This window comes from Cyclopterus lumpus, chromosome 22 (assembly GCF_009769545.1).
Source record: "Cyclopterus lumpus isolate fCycLum1 chromosome 22, fCycLum1.pri, whole genome shotgun sequence".
Classification (NCBI taxonomy): domain Eukaryota; kingdom Metazoa; phylum Chordata; class Actinopteri; order Perciformes; family Cyclopteridae; genus Cyclopterus; species Cyclopterus lumpus.
In genome coordinates this window covers 13,730,868-13,758,435 of record NC_046987.1, presented here as the reverse complement: position 1 = coordinate 13,758,435, position 27,568 = coordinate 13,730,868, and the positions used below count along the sequence as shown (strand labels likewise).

The following is a 27,568-nucleotide window of genomic DNA, read 5'->3' as shown; positions in this document are numbered from 1 at the left end:
ATTCCGCCTCCAACATCTGAAATGTAGGTCAACTTACATCTCTAACGCCTACAGCGATTTACAGCTTGAAGCATTTGATGCAGCTCATGTGATTAGAGGAGTAGAAATGAAGCTCATTATTTAAATCACATAAAGTGCTTTGGGCCTTTTTACTTTGAAAGGAGAAACTGAATAGAACAAATAGAAATGTAGTCCATGAAATGACTCCTTTATTTAGACTTTTTGCAGAATAAAAACACAAACAAAGGCACAATATTGAAACCCACAAATGTAAAAAAAAAAAGGAAAAAAAAAGAAACGTAATTTAATTGACAATTTAAAACAAAGTTCAAAGCCGTATTTTGGTGGTCATGGAAATATTATAAAATAAAGTAGCATGCATGATAAGGATTCAGGAGGTCACTGCCTTTTATGATACAAAATAATTATCCTACAATAGCCCATTATGCTATTATAGCATTCTCACCCTGTTTTTCCATCTTCCTCTCAAACAGGGCAAGTGTACACTCATGCGTAAAGAGACCTTTGAAGTGGCCCTCTGTCACCACATGGAAAATCCCCCTGGTGTGATCCCTCTGTCCATTTGGCCACAGGACTGACACTGGTAGGCTGTTCTGACATTATGGAAACCAGTATATTACTTTGACTGGTGCCCAGTGATTCTGGTGTATTTCTCTCTACGTCTTTTGTTTGTCTCTTTAAGATTTCTCCGGCTTGCACAAACTGATCTATTCACATGCCTGAGGTCACGGCTCTGTAACCTCTGTGCCTCCTGCTTCTTTGTGACGGTTAATGCGGCTGCGCGTTAATCTCGTAGAATTGTGGCGGACATCCATCCGTGGAGTTATCCGTGTTGCCACTCTCCTGTCCTGGAGCGGCTGTACGCTGGTTTCTCAGGCGAGCGCAGACTGTGGCTTCTCTCTTGGCATTCACCGCGTGCCTTAATTGTATTGAAATTAAATCAAGGTCCACTGTGAACACAAAGAGCTCAAACCCAAACTTCCCAAAATGTTCTCAGTTCCTCATCATCTCCTGTTCTCCTCTGTCACTTACCCCACTCTTAGACACACTTTCCCTCCTTTGTATTCACGTTCTAAAGCAATTTTCAACATTAAGTTATTTGCTGAATGCTGTCACTATCTCAATCTTTACAGTACATCCTGATGTTGTCTTTTGTCGGTCCATCCTTGTTTGACTTTCTTGTTCCTCTTGCCTCACCTGTGATCTCTCCTCCCTATGCGGTCCTTTCACATGTCAAAGTACATTGCATGCTAATCCCATGCCAGCAGGCTTTCTCCCTTAGCAATGAAAACAGGTTATCTATACAGGAAAAAACACACACACACACACATATGATACAAACCAATGACATTGTGATTCCTCTGACTGAACAGCCCACAGGGTGTAAATGCATGCATGCGCTTGTGGATGTGCAAGAAAGGATTTCCAGCAACAAAATGTTAATACAAAAAAAGAATACATCTAGTGATCATCAAAGCAGCATTCGCACCATTAAAGGGATTTTCTGTATACACATAACATCATTAAAAAAAAAAAAAGCACAGAGAAACAGGGAGTGAGACAGCGAGAGTGCAAAGCTACCTTTGTTGCACCATAAAGAGAGCAGCAGCCCAGCTACCTGATTGCTACCATTCCTGCAGACCATCTTCCCCTCAGAGGAAAACAAAGGATGACGACTAGATTTTTACGAGTACACACTGCGATGCGTCGCTATGCTTTATCCTCACCATAGCACTGCCTCCGCTGTTCCTGGTTAAGAGCTGGGTACGGTTTAATAGGACCAAGCAGTTCTTCATTACAGTTGGTAAAGCTGTGTCGTTATCTCCCCCTCACCCTCCCTCTCTCCCTCCCTCCTACTCTCCATCTCTTCTCTACTGTTCTCTCTCTCTCTCGCTCTCTTACTCTCTCTCTCTCTCTGTGCACTCTGCGCATGTAACTATGTACGGACTGGAAAACAGGATCTAAATAACAACAATCTCCATCCTCCGATTAATAACTATATACACTGTATAATAATTAGTCACAACATTATGAATAGCAAACAGTGAAAAAAAGGAAGAATTTAACTTCTTTTCCATTACAGAGGACTCTTACATCTGGAAAAAACTGCATCTATTACATTTAAAATCCCTTTCTTTTTAAACTCGTGACCACTGCGCTCCATTTCTGTCTATATTTGCCTATGACATTAAGACTATGTAGCACAAGCAGAATAGGGGTTGCTCAGATCAAACACATCCTTCCTCTCTAAAGACAAAAAATAGCAGATGAGCTGCAGAGTATTTCCTCCTTCAGGTCCCCGGTCCTGGTTTTGTTGTCATTGTTGCCGTAGTTGTAGCGGTGACTGCGCAGCTCCATCCTGTGAAGGTCCTTGTGGGTTGGGAAGAGCAGGGGAGCAGGCACGCGGGGGTTGGTGGGATGGCGGACAAGGGGGCAGGGGACGGGAAGCAGGCAGGTGTCAACGCATGCAGTCAGGGGAAAGAGGAGAGAGGGTAGTAGGAAAAATAAAAACTCAGCTAAATTCTACCCAGGCACCACCATTGGAAAAAATCCATTTGGATCTGCACAAGACAAAACCAAAAAGGAAGACAAAAAAAGCCCAAGATGTAAAATATACATATATAAGCCATGAAGGTATATATGTATCAGGATCCAAGGGAGAAGGAGAAGGACAGGAGATAAGGGATGGACGAACGAGGAGGAACAGGCAACTGGCTCACACACAGACACACTGCGCTGAGGCAAAGGCTTGGGCTTCAATTTATGCTTTCTGGTCGACACCACCCCCCACCTCGCACACACACACACACACACACACACACACATGCACACACACACACACACACACACACACACACACACGGAGCGTCCCGCCCCTATCTGCCCCTGTCCCTGTCCTGTCCCGTACTGGATGCGTGGCCCAGCTGATCAGTGCAAAGGGATTAGCCAACGGGGCCAGCTGGCAGGGATTACACAGGCAAAGTGGGGGAGGTGAGTGTGTGTGTGTGTGTGTGGGGGGGGGGGGGGGGGGGGGGTGAGGAGAGTAGGCCTAAAACTGGGGGGATGGGAGGGCCTGTCTTGTCCTTCACACACACACACACACACACATACACACACACACACACACACACACACACACACACAATTTTGTTCACATGTGGAACACATACATTTGTCCTTCAGATGCACATATGTGTTATGCACCGGTTCCACAATATGAAATGCTTGCAAATATGGCTTTGTAGTTAGCCAGTAATGCATGTGGCGCATCCTCTCGCCGTCGCATAGTGTTGATAAATGTATGTAAATGTGCGGGAGGCAGCGGGGATGGATGGAGGAGGGAGTCGAGATCGGGAGGGACTCCCACGGGAGAGCGGGGCCAGGCTGACAATGCAAGGCTTTGACCCTTGACCTCTCTCCGCTCCATCATCCGCGGCCATCAGCTGATCCCGGGAAATGGACTGCCGCAATGACACCCCCTACCCTCCTCTTCTCTTTTCCCCTCTTATACACACACACACACACACACACACACACACACACACACACACACACACACACACACACTCGTTCACTAACAGCGCTGAGTCTACTGGGGCCCAAATCACCTTTTTTTCACCAATCCTTTTCTATCTCTTGCTCCCTCCAGCCTTCCATTGCTCTTTCCCGTCTCATGCCTCACTTCCCCACTTAGCTCGCCTCTATATCCCCGCTTCTAACCTTTCTCATTATTTTGAAATGTGTTGACATCTACAACTGTCATATCTATGCAGGAAGAGATCCATTCTGTATGAGTGTATTTTTTATGTGTTCATGTTTTGACTGATCCCACTGTATTCAAGATGTTTTGCTTATATTGTCTGTCAGTCATTATTTTCTCGAACTGTTTAGACCTACAGTGTGCCACAGCGCTTCCATATTACAGCTTCACTCCTACATGTAGGAGTCGGGGGGCAATGGGATTTTACACATTAATATTTCAAATACATTTATGATTTATAAAATTAGTGCAGTAATGGTTTTATGAACATGAAAACTGAAAGCATATTTTAACAAACATTCCAGCCGTTGAGGTGATGAGAATTTCTTTCAGTAATGTGAAATAGACTAGTATCCCTGTGTCTTTGTGTGTTCTCTACAGATTGATTGTGATAATTTTTTATGTTCAGTTTATCTGTAATAGTACAGCAATGTTGGAAGTTTGACTCGTGTTTGACTCACGCTGCTGGTTGCATGATATTTCTTCCGTCATTATCAAAACCATGCAGGCCTAACGGCTGCATGTCTGCCCAGTAGCAATTTGACACACGTGTACTTTACACCCTTTGATCTCCATTTTAGTAAAAGTGTAAAATATCTATTTCAATATCATGCAGAATTACATACCTTGATGGAATCAAATGTCCTCGAATTGGATATATTATTTTTGGCGGAAATATACGATCTGTCTCGTCTGTCACCAAATCTGCAAAAACCGGCAGGTGCAGCAGGATAATTCAGAGACATTTTCACTTAGTATTAGTTGCGGCAAGTGTTATTTTGTGAAAAGCTAAATGTCAAAAGTTTTTGCAGACTGTCAACAGCAGTTTGAGCTACAGTGTATAAGACAGAGATGCGGCACACACACACAAACACAAAATCATGCATACACATGCCAAGACACAACAGATACACACACACACACGCGCACACACACACACACACACACACAGACAGACAGACAGACAGACAGACATACACAGAGTGATTTCTGTAAAATCAAAGAGACATTTTGTTTGGCCTCGCAGGCAGAAAACAGCGGCAGTGTTTTATCGTACCTACGTATATAGAATCGGACATGGTTGATGTGTGACAAATATGATATTAGTTTAGATCTGTTTACATGAAATGCACAATAACATTGCAGCAGAGCTCTGGGGTGAAACAATAAAGACAGCTTGGCCTTCCTTTTCTGAGGGTTAGTGAGATAGATTTTAAGAGAGAATGTGAGTGAAAGCAGCTTGAATGGAAGGACAGTTAATTCCCTTTTCCTTTATCTGTGTTTGAGAAATACACTTTTTTGTCTATTTCTTGGCGAAGAATGGAACCTTATTATTTATGGACATAAATTACATGCCATAAATGTTATGCATTCTATCCTGTATATGTTTAGAATTAGTTATGTTCACCCTCGCACAAGAGAGGAAGGTTGTGAGTGCATTTTGATGTCCTGCTACCCCGTTCTCCATTTTAAAAATGTGAGGATGAGAGCGGGCGAACGGGCGTGCAACCCTCCGCGCAGACAGCTAGCATGATCACAGAGATTTTTTCTTTCATCATACATAAAGAACAAGGGAAAGACGCAAGCGGTTATACAAAGAGACAAGCCGGGAGAGACAGACAGGCAGAGAGACAGGACGAGACAAATAGACAGTGCTCGTCCCTAGTTCGGTAATCTGGTGGAGAGATTAGCAAGGAGGCAGCATTTGGGTCGGATTATCGAGTCATTAGAAAAGACTGGTGCTCCAGAGCCTCTCTCATGTGTTAATGTGGCTTTACAGATCCTCAGAGCAGTCTGCGCAGATTGTAGATTGTGTTGAAAGTCTACACAGTATAGTCTCTTAATATGTAAATAGGGCCACATAAACTTAATGCACCATACAGTCATTTGTTTTCTTCTGTATGTGCATTATTTGGGTGGCATATCAAATACACCAATTTTTATGACAGATTTTTTTATTTTTTTAAACATAGAAAGTCATTTTTTGTTTATGGCATAATTAAATTGAATCGCACAGAAATGTCCCCTCCCTCTTCGTTGGTGAAACTAATCACTAAAAATAATTTGTTTTAATTTAGCATCTGTCAAATCTCAACTTCATGTTTTTTTCTGGCAGAGGTGCTATATTTTTGTTCTTGGAATTTATCGTACACCACCATCAGTTTATTTTTAATGTAAAATAATATTTCGCATTTTTATTGAAAGATGTTTTTTATTAATCTGTTGTTGTTTTTTTACAGAAATGACACACACATTCTGGCTTAGAGGTGAACCTGAAGACAAATGAAGGAGTCTCTGCTTCAGCACTGTGCCTTAACCAAATAAAATGTGGTATTTAGCGCTGCAGGTCAGTGGAGAATACAGATATGCGTGGCCTTCGTGCACTTGCAAATCATACAGCTGTGATGTTCAGTGATGACGGGATTTAAACCGGATCAGGAGGAAGCCAGAGAGCTTATGAGTGTGTGGATATCTGTGCAGGGGAATAGGTACATGTATTTACAGTAGGTTATGTGAATGTGAGGTATTTACTCTGTAAATACACAGCTCAACTGTGTGTGTGTGTGTGTGTGTGTGTGTGTGTGCATGTGTTTAGTTGGGGGGCAGCTGGGCAGTTCATTGACAGCTGATCAATGCTGTTACACTCTCTGTGTCAGATCTGATGAGTCCAGTGACCGCAATATCAGTTTCCATTTCACTAGAGTGGGCAATGGAGCCTCTGATGAGTGGATATGTCTATGTATCGTTTGTAGTATTTACTAAATACCAAAACAATATAGGTTTAACCTATACATGATCATGTGTCAGCGAAAATATGTTTTTTTCAATTCCTCACTGACCAAGCAGTTCTTGAATGAGCTTGTAACTTTACTTCCAGGTCGAATCTGAGCACCCACTCGCACACACACACGCACACACGCACACACGCACACCCACACACACATACACACACACACACACACACACACACACACACACACACACACACACACACACACATACACACACACACTATCTGATCTGCGTTCCCAAAAAGCTTCCCTTTGCTGCTGCCTCTGCTTACACTATACACTATGCCCCAGTTCCCCACCCCCATCCCTTTTTGTCAAATAAATTGCTATGTGACCTACTTCCCATTTTGCACCATTTCTGTCATGTTCAGATATTATTGTTTGAACATGAGTGATTTGCTTTGGGGCATACAGTATCAAAGAAAACATAGTGTATATAATATGGGGCATACTGTACTGTAAAATGTAATAAATGAAATGTATTAAAAAAAAAATGGAAACGTTCACATCAGAATTGATTTGGTGTTGCAGCGTGGCGGCTTCTTTTAATCTGTGGGCAACTAATTTTTTTAAGGGGTTTTGTTTTTTAAAATTGCCCTTGCATGATTTGTAATTAAAATACATGCTTCACGTATTTTCAGATTAACACACACAACAATACTTACATTTTTGTGATGGTCATAGAAAATAAGGTAAATCAATTTTGCAGCCCAGTTAAGCAGAAAGAGCATCTATTGTAATTTTCATAAACAAGCATGGCTAATTCATTGGACCATATTGCATTCATAACCAGGTTAGGTCTGCACTAGTTGGCATCCAGTATTCTGTTTGGACTTGAGGTGCATTTTTAAAAAGCTCCTCGTGATGAAGGCGATCTCGTGGCGCGGCACGCTGCATCCAAAATATCACATGTGGGCCGATTATAGGCCGGTGTTAGTGGAGTGCTGCGGTGAATTTATTTTATATTGCTGTTCTTTCTTTTTTTTTTAAGGTCATTTCATGTATGACACAACTTGTTTGGGGTTCAAAAGATTTGATTTGATTTCATAATTTAGTAGAGACATTTACATATATTCATGCACAAAGTTCCAACTGATCAAAAATGGCATACGGATTGTCCTGTTTCTCATATTTATTGTATGATATTTACATGTGTACACTTACATACAGATGTGTGTGAGTGTGTGTCGGTCGGATCGAGGCTGCCTCCAACCTTTCCTTTTCTCAACCATGCAGTGAAGGCACCGGAGACCACCCTGACCCTGATTTATTGGGATCAGAATCCACATGACAGCAATTACTTTACATCCATTAACCACATCGCTCGCTCTCTCTTTCTCGCTCTCTGTGGACACATCGCACTCTTGCACAATCACTTTGAACATTCTTCGTTTCGCGCCTCACTCTCAGCCTTTTTCCTTTCTCAGCATGTTTTCTATCGCTTTCTAGCCTCTAATCAGTCACTCTCGCTCTTCCAGTCATTCCTGCGTCTCGCTGTTCTTTTTGCTTCTGGGATTTTCATATTCCTAATCCAGTTACAAGATCTTTAGCATTTCGTCCTACCGCTATGCATTAAGGTCCGCTACATAAACAATAATGTCATCAAGTTCATATTACGAGCATGTGAGTGTGTGTGTGTGTGTGTGTGTGTGTGTGTGTGTGTGTGTGTGTGTGTGTGTGTGTGAGTGTATGTCTCTTGAAGGCATGAGGAACCTTCGGCTGACTGGGATTCATATCACTGAACCCCATAAATAATCATTATATTACATGTACTCAAGACTCTTTAATAAGCGAACAGACTATCTGTGTAATCGGAAACAAATTAAACAGTGCTCAACAAATTGGCTGAATATGATTGTGCAAGGAATTTGACATTAACATCATAAGCTCAGCATCTTGTAATTTTTTCAACAGATCCTCCATGCCGTTTTCTCATTAAAGCACGCAACTCATGCAGGTTCTTATGCTCAAGGGTCTCTCTCTGCACCTCACGATAAGACACTTTATTGCTGGCCTACATCCCTTGTGCCCCTCTACCTCTCCTTCTCCATTCTACCAGTTTCTGTCTGCCAAGTGCTTTTTTTCTGGCTTTTCAACTCAAGAAAGGAGACTTTGCTAGAGGGAGAATTTGCCATTTATTTCCACAGACAAAAAAAAAATCAAACGGGGCTTCAGCACTTTGTGTCGTTTCCCCTTTTTGTCTTCATTCTAATGCATCTTTGCTCTCTGCACCATTGTGGAGTCTCTTCATCCAACTCGGGCCTCCGTGCCTTTACTCAGTCCTCGGGGGTGAGACGAGGGGGAGAGCCTACTGAAAATGCACACATATACCATTACACCATATGCACACTTTGTAAGAATAGTCATGTATTACAGCACGCTCATGTGCACACACACACAAGCAAGCGTTTGATTTCAGCATAGTGCCTGTGTCTGCCTAATTCCAAATGTATTCTAAAGAGAAAGACAATGCAAAAATCCTTTTCTCATATCTCTTAACCAACATAGCTTGGGGACAGGTTCTACCAGTATCTGTTTAAGGATTGGCTGAGGATGTGGTGCGGGAGGAAAAGTTGCAGTTGGCAGCAGGCAGAAAGACACTGCAAGGGGAGCGGGGGTTCACAATAAAGGATTTTAAACTAAAGCCTCTTTGGTAAAGAGGAGGGAGGGAGAGAGGGAAGAATGGGGCTGTGGGGGTGGTGGATAGATACAGGATGACACAAGGTCCAGATTAACCCTAATCTCAGGCCTGGTGGTTTAGGTGAGGCTGAGGGACTGAGGAAGCTGTCCCATGCCAGGTGGTCATGAGGAGGTTAAAACCGGGAGAGGGTGGGGCGGCACTGGGAGGATGAGGACCGGACAGGGTGTCGCTAGGGAAGACAGAGAGAGAGAGAGAGAGACACAGGGAGCAAGAAAGGCGTGTCGAATAAAGTATTTTTGATATCTCAGCTTTCAGCGTGCTTTATTCAGATAGAAATAAAACCGAAAATCCAAAGTGACCGACCCAAAAAATCAGAAACAGGGACGATGTTAGCGATCGGGGCGGGGGCATTGCACAGCCAGCAGAACAGCAGGCACTGTGACGGTGGCTGCAGGGTGATTGGCTGGTTGGTGCATGGTGACAGTGGCACATGCCCTGGTGCATGGGATTAGAGGGACAGTGGGTAATCTGCTGTTTAGGCTGTATGTAGGGCAAGAGTGGCTTAGCCCAGCCACTCTTAGCACGGCTGGAGCACCAGAGCGAGAGGGAGAGGAAGTGGACTGGTGTTACATAGCTGCACTTAGCTTGCTCTAATCACCTCTTGTGTTCTTTGTGTTCATCCGTATCTATCCTCTCCTTCTACATGTACCTGCATAGAGCAACCTATGATATCAAATGTTGTCTCATTCTGAAATGTATTACAAGTAATGTAATAAGAATTTTCACAGTTGAAAATAAGAATTTGTTCTTAATCTGTTTCGCCTGGCTAAATAAAGGTTAAATAAAAAATTTTAAAAAACAAATGAGACATGATGAGGATTTTGAAGGACAACTAGTGAAGAGTCAGAGAAATAATTTAAAGGAATTACTTAAAAGTTGGGTGATGCTGGGGGCTATATATTGTTGTAAGTCGTATATATTTGTACTAATACTAAAACATTTCAAAGAGGCAAATTAAGAGGAGATTCTTTTCAACAAATATGTTAAACTGATACAACCTTTTGTCAGTTATGCAAAGTAACAACAAAAAGTGCTGTGCGGTACTTTTTCTTTACTTATTTATTCTTATGCGACTTATACTTCTACTCGACTACATTTCGGAGGGAAATACTTCATTTGACAGCTGTAGTTTCCAGTAAGATTTTACATGCAAAACATAATGACATTTAATCAGTCGATAACATATACTACAGTTATTATCTAAATACTTATTTATTCTGCTTCTGCCTGTTTATGTTACATCTTCAGGACTTCTGTGGAAAATGTTTGGTCTGAAAGCAAATAGTCCCAAAGAAAATGCGTCTGATAGTTAACTAAATCAGACAAAATTTGGTAATATAAAAATTGTGTAATTCTTCCAACAATGTAGCTGAAGAGCACGACTCAACACGTTTTATACATTTTATTGAAGGGACAAAGCTCCAACAGAGATTCAATATAATACAGTTTGAAGAGTGTATGGTGAGGGTCCACGAGAAAGAGTCTCAAGCAATTCAAACAGCACAGCTTATATTATTCTTTGACTGAAAACTAGCTATTGCACCTCAAATCTAGTCCTTAACAATCCCTGCAATACTGTTTAAAGCAGGAGCTCTCCGGATTTACAACTTAACCCCTTAGACTGCAAACACTATACAATGAACCAAAATCACTGAACACTTTCAATCTAATTATTTGAACCGCTAAAATAACAAATCCAATATTCACTGAAAACAATGTGCTGCTACAATGTGCTAAAGAGAGACATTTACATACTATCTCTTCAGAAGAGGTCCAACCCACCGGAGTATCTACTCATAAAATGAGAGGAAAACACCAAAATAAATGCATAATGTTTGTAATCACTGCTGAACAGGAAATGGTTGAGAAACAGATGCACTTCCTTGGTTGAAAGAACATAATATATAGTAAACTGTCATGGCTGAGAATATTTATGAATAAATGCAACATTTTCTGTTTTGCTACCACATGGTAAACACTTCTGAGATTATAAGATAAGAAAGATATTGAGGCTGCTAGAGCTTAAAGGATTAATCGATTAGTCGATCGACAGAAAATAAATCTGCAACTATTTGAATAATCACTTGGTCTTGACGTCAGTTTTAAAGCACAGAGGTCTATCAGTTCTAGCTTCCAAAATGTGAGTGAATATTTGATGATTTCTTTGGTCTAAGAGGGAGAATTAAGTTTATTGCTATTGATGTTGTAGTTTGTGTAAACAACGTTCATTGAAATGAGAGAGATAATGTTATACCCAGTATTGATGAACACACTATATACACTGCCATATACAATCTCAGAACCACTTCACTTCTGTATTACTGTTTACAATTGATTAATATATGTACTGTATGTACATTGAGTCAAATTCACACTTGGCCATGAAGGCTGGTTCTGATGGCCTACTTCCTTTTAGAAAGCAACTGGGAGACACAACAACCATCTTGCAAAAGTAGCACCACGCAATCCCTTCTCAGCCTTTCATGTCATTCAAACAACCCCCCCATCTCCTCTCTCCATTTTCCAATGAGCCAAGTGATTTATGTCAAGTGAAGTCAAGCATGGGCCAGCATATGAATCAAAATTTGTCAAGTTGGCTTTTCCTACTCAGGTCTATGAATTGATATGGCTCAGTTTTGAATATGAATCCCCAGAGAGCGCGACGTTGCTTTTAACTGACTGGAGCTTCAGCCGAGCAATCAAACCCTTTGTTTTTTCACACCATCCCACAAACCCACCTGCTTTGGCGAGACGATGGAGGGCCCTTTGAAAACAACGAGGCGGCATGATTTATTATTCTAATTAAGCGAAGTGAGACTTTAGCAAAGCCACAATTACACTAAATCGCCAAAACAGTTTTCTGGTTGGCTGGCTCCTGTTTTGTTCAGATGTTAATCAGCAGCAGCTATTGAGTCAAGGTGCAAACTGCTTGTGAGTCACGCTATTGCTTGGTAATATCTTCCACAAACAAACAAATGCTGGAGTCCTGTATTGAATCACAAACAAACATTTGGGCTTATTGAATTAAATGACATTGAACTGTCTAAACATACATAAACATACAGCTTTCCAACCATCCCTCCATCACAGAGGGCTCAACATCTACTGCAGTGTTTATTTCCAGGTCATTTCATAATCTCTTTGATACTCACTCACATCTGCACATCTCTTCGCTCTCACTCACTGACAATCAAACAGCTGCAAGCTGGCATACTCACTAAAACCTCCGGTACAGCACACAAACCACACACACACAAACATATGCAATAAACCTATCGCATGCACACGCATACACCACATACACAAGGGCCCATTAGAGAGCATGCAGACAATAGTGGCCACAAGCTCATATACTCGCATGCCTACGTGCGCACAAGCACCCAGGCGCAAACACTTATGCATGCATACACACACATCCTTCTACTCAAACTGCCACCGCACTAAAGCGAGATTGTATTCGGCGCAGATATTCTTCTGAATTAAAAGTTCTTAATCACGGCACAGCGCGGAGACACAGGGGAATGCAACATTTATTGATTATTAGTGAAAGGAACTCTCATATACATTCACAGACCAGGAAGTCAGGGAGGAAATTATAACACACACACACTGTAGTTCCCATCCGTTCCTGTGTTTCTTATCACCTTTTTGCCCCCTCCTCCCCTCTCCCCTTTCCTCATCCTACATCCCCACACATCCCCAACACACCCCAATCATCCTGCATCAACAGGCATGTGAACCTAGTGTTTGGTTCATCTCTCTCTCTCTGCCTCTCTCTCTCTCTGCCTGCTCTATTTTCATCTGTGTGCTTCCACTCTCTAGCTTTCGGGTAATTACCTGGCATTTGCATTGCAAAGTCCCCTGTGCCGCCCTCAGCTCCTCCGTAGGTGATTGAGCTTCATTTCCCCAGCAGATAAGTGAGAGAGGAAGAGGAAGAGAGAGGAAGAGAGAGGGGGAAAGGGGGTATTGCAGCGGGGTGTGATATTATTCTGGCTTGCAGGATATAGGAACAATGCCCTGGATTCTTTGTTACTGGTAAATTGGATGGGACAAAGAATGCACAAGAAGTTCCCACACGTAAATAATTGCCCTCATTACTTTCACATTACTGGTCTGGCTCCATCTATAACATAATGCTGAGCATATCTGGCTTTTGATGACTGAGGCGCATCCTGGACATCAACGAGCCGACTTGCTTGAAGACTTTGGACTTGCAATTTATAACTTTTTACACTTTTACTGCGAAGATGATGAAGTGTGATGTGTTGTGCCTTTTTACCTACACAGTTGGTATGCCTTACTGTAATTGAAAATACCATTGACTTACCAGGTAACTCAAAGGAAAATATATCCCATTATTAAAGTGATGAAGTTTTATGACTTTGGCATTTGTCAACAGATAGGACCCAACCAACCTGAAAAGAGAAGAGCATCTCAACAAACAGAATAAATGTGCCTTTTACACCGTTTCATCATACCACACAATACAGGTGTAGCTACATATCATATCACAATAAATACGTTCTTATGGTTTGGGTTTAAGTTACAATAAAAAAAAAAAAGACAAAGAGACATGGATCAGCCTGGTATATAGCAACACAAATATTTTAAGATGTGCTGTAATAAAACGGACAATACATCAAATTGATGCATGAACAGTATGAGTGGCAGCTATATCATATACAGACAGACTTTAGCACTCTCTACTATTTTTTTCCCCTCCACATTTTAACACATGTAAGCCATTTTGTAAGCTATTAACAGTGGACTCGTGCAGCTGTTCCTCTTCCAGATTAACCATACACACAAATTCCTTGCAGTAAAATGAACCACAAAGCGAGACCCACCCATCCATACATCCATCCTCAGAGCCCATCTCCCACCGACCGAGGGCTCATAATTGGCGCGAGCTCATTTGCATGCGGAACGGCGTTGGATATTTATTTCAATTTAATTTCGTTCCCGCACACGGTGCACTGTAGGCTTTTGTGCCAAAGTCATATTAACCCCTTGATTAGTTAATATGCAGCGCACGACGTTGCCCACGCACGATGAATATTCATATCGATGGCGCTTTCGCCGCCGTCTCTCCACCCCCCCCCCCCCCCCCCCCCCCCCTCCTCTCTCTCCAGTGCCTTGCCGTAAAACTGATGGAGGCATCCCGGAAGACATGTTCACAGTTGTTCCCACAAACAGTTTGCGTCCTCCTCGTTTCTGTGTGGGTCGCAGCCGCTCACTCAATGGCTGATAAGACTCTGCCGCAAAGCAGAGAGCACGCTCTGAAAGGAAGGGAGGAGAAAATGGTCGTGGCAGGTAAATAACACGCGGTGACAAGTTGTATCCGAGTTAGTGGAGTTGTCCCGATGGCAGCTGGTGAACTGTCGTAATCACAGGCGAGTGACCTCGGATTCACGTCAAGGAGCATTGTCTGCTGCTTTAATCAGGAATATAATCATTTCAATTGCTGCTGCACTTCAATATTTCCTTTTAACATGTTCAGTTGTGATTCCTAATTTAAGACAGAGGTAATAGAAATAGCCTACTCATCTCATGACACTGCACACTGCACATAGCCTACATGATGCCTGTGTGCATGTGTAGGCCTATTGTGAATACTATTATGAAGTGTGTTTCATTAAAATGTAATATTTGTATCTATGTTCAATGTGTGTGTAGCATAAAGGGACTATAACTCTCCACCAGCATATATTTGGGTTTGCAGTCAATACATTCGTTGTGCTGCTGTTATTACCTGCCTTTGGATCAAAGAGTGCAGATACACTTTAGTAGCTTTAGCTACAGATTGATAAACACAGTTTACTAACTTTATGAACCTGCGATTCCTCCCATGAAGGTATGGGCATGGGAACTTAATCTAGCTGCATATTTATCCTTTTTAATCCAAGTATGCCTTAGGCAGTTCTCAGCACTGTTAGAAATACACTGATGCTCAATGTTTATAAAATGTTGTCTTCAGAAAAGATTGTATAGCCATTTTCTTGGTTTCAGCACCTTTTTTGGAGTCCCATTTCATATTTGATCCGCACTTGGGATGTACTACCGAGTCATTTCTGCCTTTAGCATTTCATTCAGCTTGTCATCGTCCTATTTAGGGACAGCAGGGCTCACAAGATGACCATGGCGAAGCATGGTACGATTTGAACCTGGACCCTGCTTTCACCTACTGAGACTGAGGCGTTCACAAGGTGCATTGTGGGAGCTGGGTGTGAGGGTATAGGAGTCAGCGGTGCCGCAGACTCCAGAGTCCCATCTGGGCATTATGCGCATGAAGGCTCCGCCCCGTCGTAAGTTCCTGCTCCGTCTGTCGAAGCAGCTCGGAGACACCGCATGGCAGAAATCTGTTCCTCCCCTTTCACAGTGGGGGGCAGCTTAGGTGGGGATGGGGTTGTTCTTGTGTGTGTGTGTGTGTGTGTGTGTGTGTGTGTGTGTGTGTGTGTGTGTGTGCGTGTTGGAGTAAGCATGAGTAATGTAGGGATTGCAAGGACTGTCTCCACATATGCCCTGTGCTGTCCCAGCCTTGTGTGTGTTTGTGAGTGGACACATTTGTCCTCTCTTTACATGAAGATCACTCATTTTGAAAGTTGCCTCTACCCCTCCAGCCTCTTTAAAGAAGCTCCTTGTTCCTTGTTCAGACGTCCCGGTGTCCTGCGTTCCCTCCCTCGCTGCTCTCCGTATAATGTACTCTATGACCTTGGCGAGAATGATCCAGTGGCAGATTGCTACATAGTAGGGGCACAGTAGCTATTATTTTGAGTCAGTGCAGGATAGACTGCCAATATTTCTTCCAAACAGGATGGGGGAGGTCAGCTGACCAAAATCAATCTCTGTAACATGCTTCTCTATAACTCTTCAAAGCAGGTTCATGGCGAAGATATATTTCTGGTATTATTGCTCTGTTGTTTTCCAATCTCCGCTGTCTCAAGATGCCCTTGTTTTTTTGGCTTTTGCAATAAGCTCAGAGGGGAAGGAAATATGTAAGGAATTTGGAAAGCATGCTACTTATGCAAACAATCAGTAGATATAAAGATATAGAGATCTTCTCTGGTGGGTCAGTGCTGTTGCTGACGCGTACTGTTTAGTGCAAACACGTCCTGTGTTCTTACCCAACCTGAAATGTGGATTGTTTCTGGATCGTGTTTATCTACCACATGTCTGCATTGGTTTCTCTCAGCAGTTTTGCTCACCATGCCGCAGTCAGTAAGGTGAATTGGAGACCCTGAATAGTGTAGTATAGTATCTTGCATCTTGCCCATTGCATGCTAGGATTTACTCCTGCAACACTGGAGAGTATAAGTGGTATAGAAAATCTGATTTGCTCTGGTATCTCTGCAAATGGAGACCTAAAAAGTTTTCAGTAGGATTTCCTTTTCCTTTTAAGTAGGTAAAAACAAGATTAATTTATTCCTTTGTGCTGACCAGGTGGATGCTATCCTTGTCTTTCCTCGTCAGATCGGTGTTTGAGTAAATATGTTCATGCAGGAACCAACAGGATGTGCCTCCATCTTGCTTGCAGGGGATAATGGAGCCAGTGTTGTAGTAGGTAGTCTTCTCCATAGCAACTGTTTCCGTTGCTAGGATACAGTATGTATGGAATGCATGGATGCCTTCAAAGATGTGCTCTTCAGAGTCTAGACACTTTTAGCACCCTGAATAGAGTCAGCTATCGCTGTATGTAGGTTCTTATTACCAAGTTGGGTTGTTTTCAGGCCACAGCAAAAAATATTTATTTGACTCACCTCTTACTGTTTTTAAAAATCGACCACCTCCATCCAGCCATGACTCTTTCCTCCCCTCCTCTCCCCTCCCCTCATTTGCCCCACTCTTTCTCACCCCTACCCATGCTCCCATACAACAGAGGGTAGTTGGCACCAGTATAAAGCGTCAGCCTCCTCCGACAACTCGTGCCTGACTCTCTGCCAACCTGTGTGAAGCTAGAAAGAGGAATAGTGAGAGGGAGGGAAGAGAGAGGGAAAGGGAGAGAATAGATTTTTGGAAGGAAATAAACTGAGCAGCCTGGAAATCGACCTTTCCGTCGCCAGTTTTGGCATCCAGGGATAGTACCTCTCCCGTGTTTCTGCATGAGGGGGCAGCAGCGCTTGGACTTCAGTTTTACGGGTGAGAAACACAGGACCACGGGTATAATCGAAGGGTAATAAAGACTAAATACCAATCGGAAACAGTTCAAACTTGATGTTGTTAAGCAACAGATTGTTGTGCCCTTGACTGATGGTAACCATGATACAAGCAGAGCGTTAAGGTCCGATGATTTGGTTCTGGTCCTGCCGCCTACAACCACCATGCTAGAAGCATCAATAGCTGACCAAAGTACTCCGCTTCAATCCCGCTGTACTGTATAGCCTGCACTGCGCTTTCCAGATATCCTCAAAAACAAAGGTGCACAAAAGAAATTACGCCCATATCCCATCCAAGTTGAAAAAAAGAAATCCTTTTCATGAATCCTTCCCCCATATTCAGCGTGTTTTTCTTCTTTTGTAAACTCAGTCAGTAACCCTCCCTGCTTGTTTTTTGTCGTCCTCTGTTCTTTCTTTTGCTGGCGTAGTGAGGCAGCGTAGTGAGGGTATTCAGCCAGTTCTTTCTCTGTGTTAGGTGGGGTGATTCTGGCAGAATGGGGTGTGGGCGCTGGGCTGGCAGGGGGGAATGCTGGGCTAGACCGAGTGAAAGGAGCCATCCTGGCACCACCTGGACCTCTGCCAGCTGCTCCATGGGAGAAATATCCACAGCAGAGGTCGGTGTGCGAGGGATTGTGCAGCTGATTGCGTGCGTGCATAGACACGTTTGTAAGTTCAATTCAATTCAATTCAGTTTATTTTGTATAGCCCAATATCACAAATTACAAATTTGCCTCAGAGGGCTTTACAATCTGTACACATAAGTTGAGAGTGAGGGATGATGGGAAGGTGTTGTGAGGAAGAGAGTGTGAAGCGAAGATGGCGAGCAGCTGAGATTGACAAGGGGGGGGCATCGGAGTTGGCTTCTCTGGTCAGTGCTGTGTCGGCGTGTTCTTGGCTGTCTTCATTTTTACCTCTCTTTTTTGTTTGTTTGTTTATTTGTTTGCTTGTTTGTTTTCTCAGTATTTTCTCTTGGATGAAGTGCTTGGTCTTTTTATACAGTGCCCAGAGGCATGGCGGTCTGAAAGCCAAACGAATCCTTCACTGCCTCTCTCCTCCCATCATCTGTTGCTTCTCACTGGCTATTTACTCCTTTTATTGTCTTGGCAGGCGGATCTCTCGTCCTCCCACTCCTCCTCCTCTATCGCACACTTGTCTCTCTCTTACTCTTACTTTTTCTCCCTCCGTCATTTGGCAACTTCAATACTTTTTATCTCTCCGGCCAAAATATGCAGGACAAGAGGGTGAGCGTGAGCAGAGGATGAAGACTAAACAAATTCACAGAAGAAAGAAGACGATTTCTCCTGTCCGCCTACCACCTTAAGTCACCCCTGCGGACTGAGAATATGTAGCCAGTACAGTCACTGACACAGATAAACTTTGATTGCAGCTGACTTTGCCTGTGAACATGACCTGGCAGCATCATACAACCTGCTGCTAAAAGACAGAACTGTCGCTCAACAGGAGGACAGGAAGTAACTGCCTGAAGGCAGCCCAGCCCTCTGTGACATTTTAGAAGTCATGCATGCTTCTGCAATCTGGTACTGCACAGGAAAACCAGACTTTTGTCTCGTATCAAAAAAGTGTCCTAAAGGCGGCACTCCAAGATAGGTGTTATCAGCTCAAGTGCTTTGGTGCTTCTTTTGCTTCCTGTAGTCTTCAAAATGCTTGTTAATCTTTAAGGTCAAGGCATTGCACGGTTTCTTTCCAATGCTTCTGTGCTACCTGGCTTTGCAGTAATCCCTCAGTCTGAAATAAACTGCAGGTAACTGGTATTTGGTCGGTCTTACCAGTTATAGATCATCCTGGGCCTATCAAGGAAATTGACTATTATGACTGTTGGTATTCAGGTCAATGTCACACATCACATCTCTCAGTGGCCAGAGAGCAATCACACATCGAACTTAGAGCAAGCATCCATTGTAAGTATGTGCCTAAGCTCTGAGTGTACCCTGTGGCCTGTTTATCTGTAGACTAATATTAGTAGTTGCAGTACAAACCAGCCTTGCTTAGTGGAGATTTGCACGCTAAGTCAACTCAGTCTTCTTAAATCCTAATCCTCCTCACACATCTGTGGGCTACACACACACACACACACACACACACACATACTTCCTCTTTAGTGTTCTAATTCCATGCCCCACAGTTGGCAGTAGAGTGCCACCCCCCTGCCATCTCTCAGCACTCCAGTTTGTTTTACTTATCGGGTATTTTTAACGTAGTGAAGATTAGGACGGCAGTGGGCGTACTTGCGAGGCTCTCCCCTGCTCGTGGGGTTACGCCGGCGCGTGCCCCTAAAGTGTCGTCATCGGTTTGCTTTGTGGACACCCAATGATGCCAGGCCTAGCGCTTAATAGACTCACGTTTGAAGGCATGTAGGAAATAACTGTGTGATAGTGTTTAATTGTGGGCATTGAGGGGAGGACAGCAGGGGTAATGGCGGTCAAAGCTGTGTAATCTCTTAACTGTCTTCCAGCACAGAAGCCTCAGCCTCTGATCCGCTGGCCTGGGTCAGCCTGTAATGAAGTGCAGACCTATGAGGGCCCCTACCCCTGCACACATAGGCTGTGATTTGTGCCGTCTGTGTTAAGATTTGATTTCACATTTGCACACCGCATCGTTTTACAGAGAAACATGCAGCCAATGGGAATCCCACTGTGGAGCCTTTTCCAGAAGGCATGGAGACCATCATGCTTGGTGAGACTGCATAATCACACATTTGTGTAATCACAATGAACCCAATATGGAATCCTGTAACCAGTTTGTAGGTCTTGACACATTTTGATAAAATGTGAGGATGGTTTATGGTAGACAACAAGCACTAATGCTGTTGGTGTGTGTTTGCATGCTGTCTTTCTGTCCAGGTTTAGGCTGTTTCTGGGGATCTGAGAGACTTTTCTGGCGCCTTCCAGGAGTCTACACCACACAGGTGGGCTTCGCCGGCGGTTTCACACCCAACCCCACTTACCACGAGGTCTGCTCAGGTAATACACTCGGCACCTCGTGTGCGAATGTGCACATTTTCCCATATGCGAGACCTCAACACTTTGATATATGTTACCTGATCGTGCTCCCTCCCTGGGAGGAGGTGAAGTGGGTTGGCAGGACATTTCTCTGTGAAATCAGTCAGGGTTCAAGAGACCAAAAATTGGAAAGGGAAAAGAAAAAGATACAGAGTCGTGTTTTAAGTACAGCGCTCTCATCCTTTTCGCCGCCTTCCCCTTCATCTGCAGTCAACTACTCAGAATGCACTGCTCCAGATGGGCTGCACCCCCCGTCCCCACCCCCCCATGACCTACTTGTAAGGATTGGGCTCTGTACTGTGCTGTACTGCGGCGTTTTTTTCCAACAGAGGTTACTATGAATGAAGCGCCATGAACCGGCTTCTTTTCCTGATATGGCTTGAATTTGCTATCAAAGCCCTTGAGAATATTTTCTGTCTACGTCCAAATTAGTTTCTGTTTGTTTTCCTCATTGTGAGATTCAAATAGACGCATGCAGGGAAATATGTCTAGCTCGCTCTTAATCGGCGTGCCTGTCCTGTGTATCAGGAGTCGTGAACTGTTAGTTTGGGGCTCCTCCATTTCCGAGGGCGCATTATTACATGCAGGTATGTAGATGCAGGTGTAGCATGGGGGACATGGAGAGAAGGGTTGAAATGCTTTGGGCTCCCTGTCTATCTACCTCTACTAGTCTCCCTTTCTGTCAGCTTTCCAGCAACAAGATGGCCAACTATGAAGGAGGATGGAGATGGAGGCAGATGACAGAAAAAGAGAGACTGAGAGCTGCAGCAAGTGAGGAAACGGGTGAAATATACTTTTGAGATCAAAGAAAATTTGAGAAAAAAGTGGAAGAGAGAATGGTTGCCTGTCCATTGGCTGAGGGAGTGCAGGCGTCGCTCCAGTGGCCATGACGGAGCAGAACACTGCGACGGCATGAGACCGAGGAGCTGTCAACACAGCCAGGGTAGGACAGACAGCTGGACGGACAGACAGACGGACGGAAAGAAGGGGCTGATGGAACTGTCAGCGGAGCAGGGGAAGGATGGAAAGACAGGCAGAGAGAAAGCTGGACGTCCTGACAGACAGAAATGGGAGAGGTTGAGTTGCAGTCAAATTTGGGAGGACAGACAACACAGACAGCTGAGAGATGGATAGGAGGAGATGGTTTTACCAATCAGCATATTTTATCACAACTAATTCACAGTAGAGTCCTTTTTTGCAATATCGAATCAAGAGTTGATTCTGTTATCTTTTGTGCTTAAAGCTCTTCAATGCTGCACATCCAACAATCGTCATACCTAATTGACAAATTAAGCTGCTGAGAACTCTTCCATAACAACCCATATGATCACTCCAAAAGGATTCATATCAATGATTTCTGCTCTGCCAAAGTTTAGGCAAGTATAACTATTTGTTAAGGTTAGGAAAACATCGTGGTCATGGTTAAAAGAAACTGGTTGGTACGAGGCGAGGCGTGAACTGCAGTCCCTGTCAATGTCAGTGTAACAACACCATGCTACTTCTGCGTAGAGAGGACAGGAACTACTCTCACAAACACAAGAGGAGGCTTATTCTGGTAAATTATGTTCTCTTGATGAAATCAAGTTCTACGGTATCCAACAGCAGAGAACAATTAAACAAAAAAAGGCAACAGGATGTCATGGTGATTTGGGAGGCCACTCTGACCCAGAGGGCTGTTCATACTGCTGAAGTGTCCTTCAGCAAAACATTGAATCTCGAGCAGCTTTAGTGGCATCACTTCTTCATGCCTTTCACCCCCTTCAGATGGGACAAGCGTGAAAAATCATAGTGCATGCTGTTTTGTTTTCCCAGCAGATCTTGACTGTCCTTCACCATGACTACCTACAACCCAACTCAATGCTGGCTTTAACCGCAGCAATATATGCATATTTATATGGTGGGAGTCTGTGTATTGTGAAGGCTGTCCTTGCCAACCTCAGTAGTCAATTGGTTGACAGCTCACCTGGGCCTTTAGCTATATAAACTGGCACATGCGCTTCCTCTTGCCTCTCCCTTCCTACAGCTGAGGTCCACCCTGCTGCCTCCTCTCTTTGTTTCTGCACATTCATCACGTCCACGACACACGTGCCACATATCCATGCATGGCTAACGTTGACATAATGTACATAGTGAAAAATGTAGACATACTCTGATAATATATCCTTTATTATATGTTGGCATTTTTGTTATTAAAAAAGATGAACAGCTCCAGCAAACACTCTCTTATTCATTGTCAGATACTCGTGACAGACTGCTAATATCCACTGAAAAGTGATTTTAGGTAACTGTTAAAAGAGGTGAAGTCTTCCATATTCATTCGACATGAGATGATCCTTTGATGATGCCTAGTGTCATTTAGAGACAGAAAGTGGGTCTTAGGCCAGATGCATGAATTTGGCATCCCTTCTCCTATTGTCTGCATCACCTGATGCATCTATCTGTGTGGGCATGTCATTGTGTGTATGTTAGACTGTGTGTGTACACCTGTGCACGTGTCTGTGTAATGTGTGAGAGACGGGAATGGGTAATATTGATAGAATCCTAACACTTCTGTATTTACATTCAGCAAAGGTATATATTTGCATTGAGGTGTGTGAGTATACCTTTTCTTTGTGTGTGTGTATGTGTGTGTGTGTGTGTGTGTGTGTGTTCCCTACACCTGCATGTGAGACCTAAAGCCTCCCCCAGTTGGAGAATGCCTGCAGGCAGCTTTTTGAAGCTTTGGGGTCCTGGCAGCTGCACACAGGAGCGAGTGTCTGTGTGATTTGGCTACTTTCACCATAAGCCTTAACCTGTTCTCTCTCTCCCCTCTCTGTCTGCACCTGTCTTTATCTTTCTTTTCTATTACTGCCGTAAGTGCAGTTTCACCCTGAATGTCTTCTACCCGGGCACATCAATGACACCAACACCACACACGAATGCTACTGGAAATCTTTGCTTTGCAATTTTCAACATGCAATATTTCGGTTTGACAAGACGTGCAGAATCCAGATTTGGGTAATAGTCAATTGTTATCAACATTTTTAAGTGTGTAGAGGAAAAAGAAGAAGGAGGAGGAGGAAGCAGTGAGTGTTAATTCCATTCAACTTGAGTTTGTGTTTCTCCTTTAGGTCTGACGGGTCACACTGAGGTGGTGAGGGTGGTCTTCTCCCCTAAAGATGTTGGCCTCGAGGAACTGCTCAAGCACTTTTGGGAAAGCCATGATCCTACACAAGGTAGCAACATGCACATGCACACAAACCCCAAACTTTGTCCTCAAATAAGACCAATCCCGAGGGTCACAGGGTGTATTAGAGCAGAAGGATGATGCCCAGACGTGGGCCTGCGTGTGATGGGGGGAGGTCTCATGGGTGTAAGTCAATGCCAGACAGTGTTAATGTGTCTGAGATCCAGCCATCCATGGAGAGGCACACCAGTGCATGTTCAAGCTCTAACTGCAAAAAAACCCTATCCGGGTTTATGGTATGTACGTTATCCAATGTAAACCAGCCTTTTGTCACACAAAGGGCTTCCGACTGATGCTATTATGATGCTATTATGGTACTTCATTTGGTCCTTTCTAGCTCAAAGAGTGTTTTGTAAATGTTTTGTTTTATTCTGCATGCGTTTCTTAGGTAGCTTTTATTCAAGGGAAACTGGTCAATCTTTGCAAATAGTTATTTGCAAACAGTCTTTGACTCAGGTTGGGTTCTGATCCATATTGCTACACTATACACTCTGTACAGTGGGCCGAATATGTTTAACTTCATTGCACCCTGGTCTCCTCACCTCTCCTTAATGACACACGTCTCTTCCCCACCCGTTTCTCAACCCCCAACCTCTCCTTCCAGCGACGACAAGAACCCCATCCCCCATAACCCATCACTCCATCTCTTCGAATCTCTTGCTCTCGTGTTTTCTCTGCTCACTGGAGGAGGTGATGTAGGAACATTAATGCACCAGTAGGGCACAGGGATGGTGTGTGCGTTGCTTGTGTGCATTGCTTGTGTGTGTGCGCGCGCATATGCGTGTGTGCGCAAAATAGAGAAAGGACAGGCAAAGAGGTACTCTGTTCACACTCAAATTGAATGTAGGGAGGGGCAGGACAAGTTGGGAAGAGATGGATCAAGGATTTATAAGCCCAACCTTTAGCCTTAAAACAATGCACATGCACACACACATGCACCATTAGTGACGTTGTCCACATCAGTTCTGTCAGTTCTTTTGCATCCGTCATGGTTGTTTTCTCAAGACACCGGCCATGTTTGTGCATCTACCACCATGTTTGTGCATCTACCATCTACCAAAAAGCTGACAGAACAGCTTTTTGCTTTCCCATATTCTTCACATTCCACTTCCCCTGATCAACTAGAAGTGGGTTGACAAAAAAGACGCAGCAGCGGAAGCAACTATTGGGTTTCATCCATGACCACGTCACCCCGATCGGAGGAGATTCTCCTGTCCACTGTAGCCAGGCAGAGACACGTCTTACTACAGGCAGAGGTATAGGTCAAGCCAACACGCTACGGGGTAAAGGCAGTGAGGCCAGAAGAGTAGTGATGCATTTCCCCTGACTCACTCCCTTGTCTCATCTCATGTTTTATTAATAGCATGCAGCTTACTGACTATGAACACAAAAAAAAAATGGTGTTACAGTTATAAGACCAAGCGACATAACTACAAACTCCAGAATACTTTTCTTTTCTAGAAGTGCTGCTCCTTGTGTGTGACTTAAATATAAATCCCTGCCGTGTCCATTTTTTCCAATTCTGAGTTCACGTGTAGCAGAAATTCCTCTGATTTGACAAATGTGGCGTGTAGTGGTGGAAAGGGGCCCGCTGGCTGTGCCTTCACGCATGGTTAAGCTCCAATTTATTCTGTCCACCTTCGAGTCTGGCTTAAAAGAGAATGGAGAAATTAAGGAAGTTCGCCCTTTTCCCTTTCAACTGCACAGATTCACTAGAGATCATTATATAAGGAGACGAGCCCAGAAACATTACGAATTCTGTTTTCTCCTCACACGATCAACACACAGCCCATCCTAGTCTATGTATACACTCTATGTTGGAGTGCTTGCGGAATGATCATGTACAGATGCATATTCAGTTGCATGCAAAACATCCTTTTAATGCGTGTGCGTGGGTATGTATCTGAAAGTGTGTATGCACATACGTGTGCGTGTGTGTGTGTGTGTTTTGAGATCTGTGCCTCTCTGCTTTGCCTCAGTTCAAAAGGGTTTAGTCCCAACAACGTGATGTTGGGCTGCGTAAACTCCACCAATCCCAGCCTGGATAGCAACATTAGCAGCCAATCAGAAACTCCCAGCAGCCTTTGCTGTGTGCCCTCTTTCCATATTCAGCAACACTAGTCTCAATCTGCTGGATTCCCTGGGATGTTGCATAAAGACCCCCCATCCAACACACTCCCATATTATAAGTTTCTTACGTCTGCAACTCTTTAGTGACATACCTTCACACGTGTGTGTGCATGGGAACACTCAAGCACAGGTGAACTCCGAACAGTCAAAGTCAAAACTTCATGTCAGAGAGTAACAGAGGGCTTTGTTTCATTGTGGGACTTGAACCCATGATTTGATGTATTTAGAATGATCACTGGTGAGACACAAACACATCTTGCTGTTCTTTCACACTCTGCAGATCAATTGCGCGCACATTTCCATACTCGAGCATACTGTTCACTTCACATTATGCACAAGTGCTCATTATGCCTACTCAGAGACAGCTTTTTTCCATTTGCGTGTACATGCGAATAGGCAGAACACACACACACACACTCACTCACTCACTCACTCACTCACTCACTCACTCACTGTGAATGCATTGAAATGAGTTCACACAGCTTCACATGGCATGTCAGTTGGTTTATTGGATACTTCCTTGTTACGGAATATAGGCCCTGTCCCCTTAACTCCTAGCGGAGGAAAGAAGCATCTTATCTCTACTTTACCCAGTCAACCTGTCAACTCGCCCCTCTTTTTTTACTCTTCTGCTACTTTCATAGTTGCATTACAATCCATTTTTGCTCCTTAACCTATTCAAACATAAGGTCACCTTCGCTACTCTTCTCTCTTTTCCTGTGATTTCTTATGCCTCTTTTCTCTCCCGCCTTTCAGTTCTTTCCCCCATCCATTTTGCAAATATTTTCCTCAGTTTCCCGCTCTCATCCACCCCCAACCTCACTGTCTCACCTGCACCCCCCACCCCCCCCCCACCCCTGTCCTCTTTGCAGCGAGCAGAGCGAAGGGGCGAGTGAGCAAACGGCCTGGAGCCCGTCAGCACATCCGCAAAGCGGCGCAGCGAGTCGACCGCTCCCCGAGGCCATCCACTCATCACACAAACACACTCGCATCCACTCACTCCACTTTTATCTCTTAGTCACTCTCTCCTCCCCCCCCACCCCACTTTCCCCGTTCTCCCATGTCTTCCTCCGTTCCCCTCCCCGCCGCCTTTCTTCTTAACAACCACTGCTTTCCCCCTCCTCTTTGTTTCCTCCTCCTCATCTTCTTTCCTCTCCTTTCCTTCCTCTTACCTCGTTCCTTCCATCCTCTCTATTTTTTGAGGCCATGCAGTATTTATGGTGTGGACTGCTGATGCTGCGTCAGTGAACAGCGATAGACAGAAAAACACAAATGCACAGCTAAAATGGCCACGAGGCGTCTGTCCTCATTTACTAACGTATTCACATACATGCACACTCGCCTTTGTAGGTAGACAGTGGAGTCACACGGTAGAAAAGAGATATATTAAAGTTCTTTTAAATAGACAAGTGCAATAAAATCAGTATTAGTGACCATTTACATCCCCTTGAGCTTTTCTTTTCTTTTCTTTTTTTTGGGAGCTGCATTGTCTAGTTGCTGTATAGAGTATATACTTTATCTGTAGGCGTATCACACAAACACACAGGCGTAGAAATGATCAAAAATAGACATAGATCAAGCTGTCTTCCATCTGCCAAGTCACGCTGGTGGCAGTTACTTTCTGACAATTAAAATGAGCATGAATATTCCCTTATATAATATCTTCACCCCAGCTGGCTGCGACACACGCCAATTCCCTGTTGGGGTACCCCCATGTCCCCCCGTGTCACCACATCCCTCAATTTAGGGTTGCTTCAGCCATCTA

General features: G+C 43.8%; 1 protein-coding gene across 1 annotated transcript in view; it reads left to right on the top strand.

The window, feature by feature from the left end:
• The first annotated feature begins 14,297 nt into the window (after positions 1 to 14,297).
• Positions 14,298 to 27,568, top strand: part of si:ch1073-358c10.1 (mitochondrial peptide methionine sulfoxide reductase) — a 29,286-nt gene continuing 16,015 nt past the window's right edge. Inside the window, 5 exon segments of the mRNA XM_034525493.1 lie at positions 14,298 to 14,372; positions 14,374 to 14,587; positions 20,053 to 20,121; positions 20,289 to 20,408; positions 23,558 to 23,662. Of these exon segments, the coding sequence (XP_034381384.1) occupies positions 14,298 to 14,372; positions 14,374 to 14,587; positions 20,053 to 20,121; positions 20,289 to 20,408; positions 23,558 to 23,662 (583 nt within the window).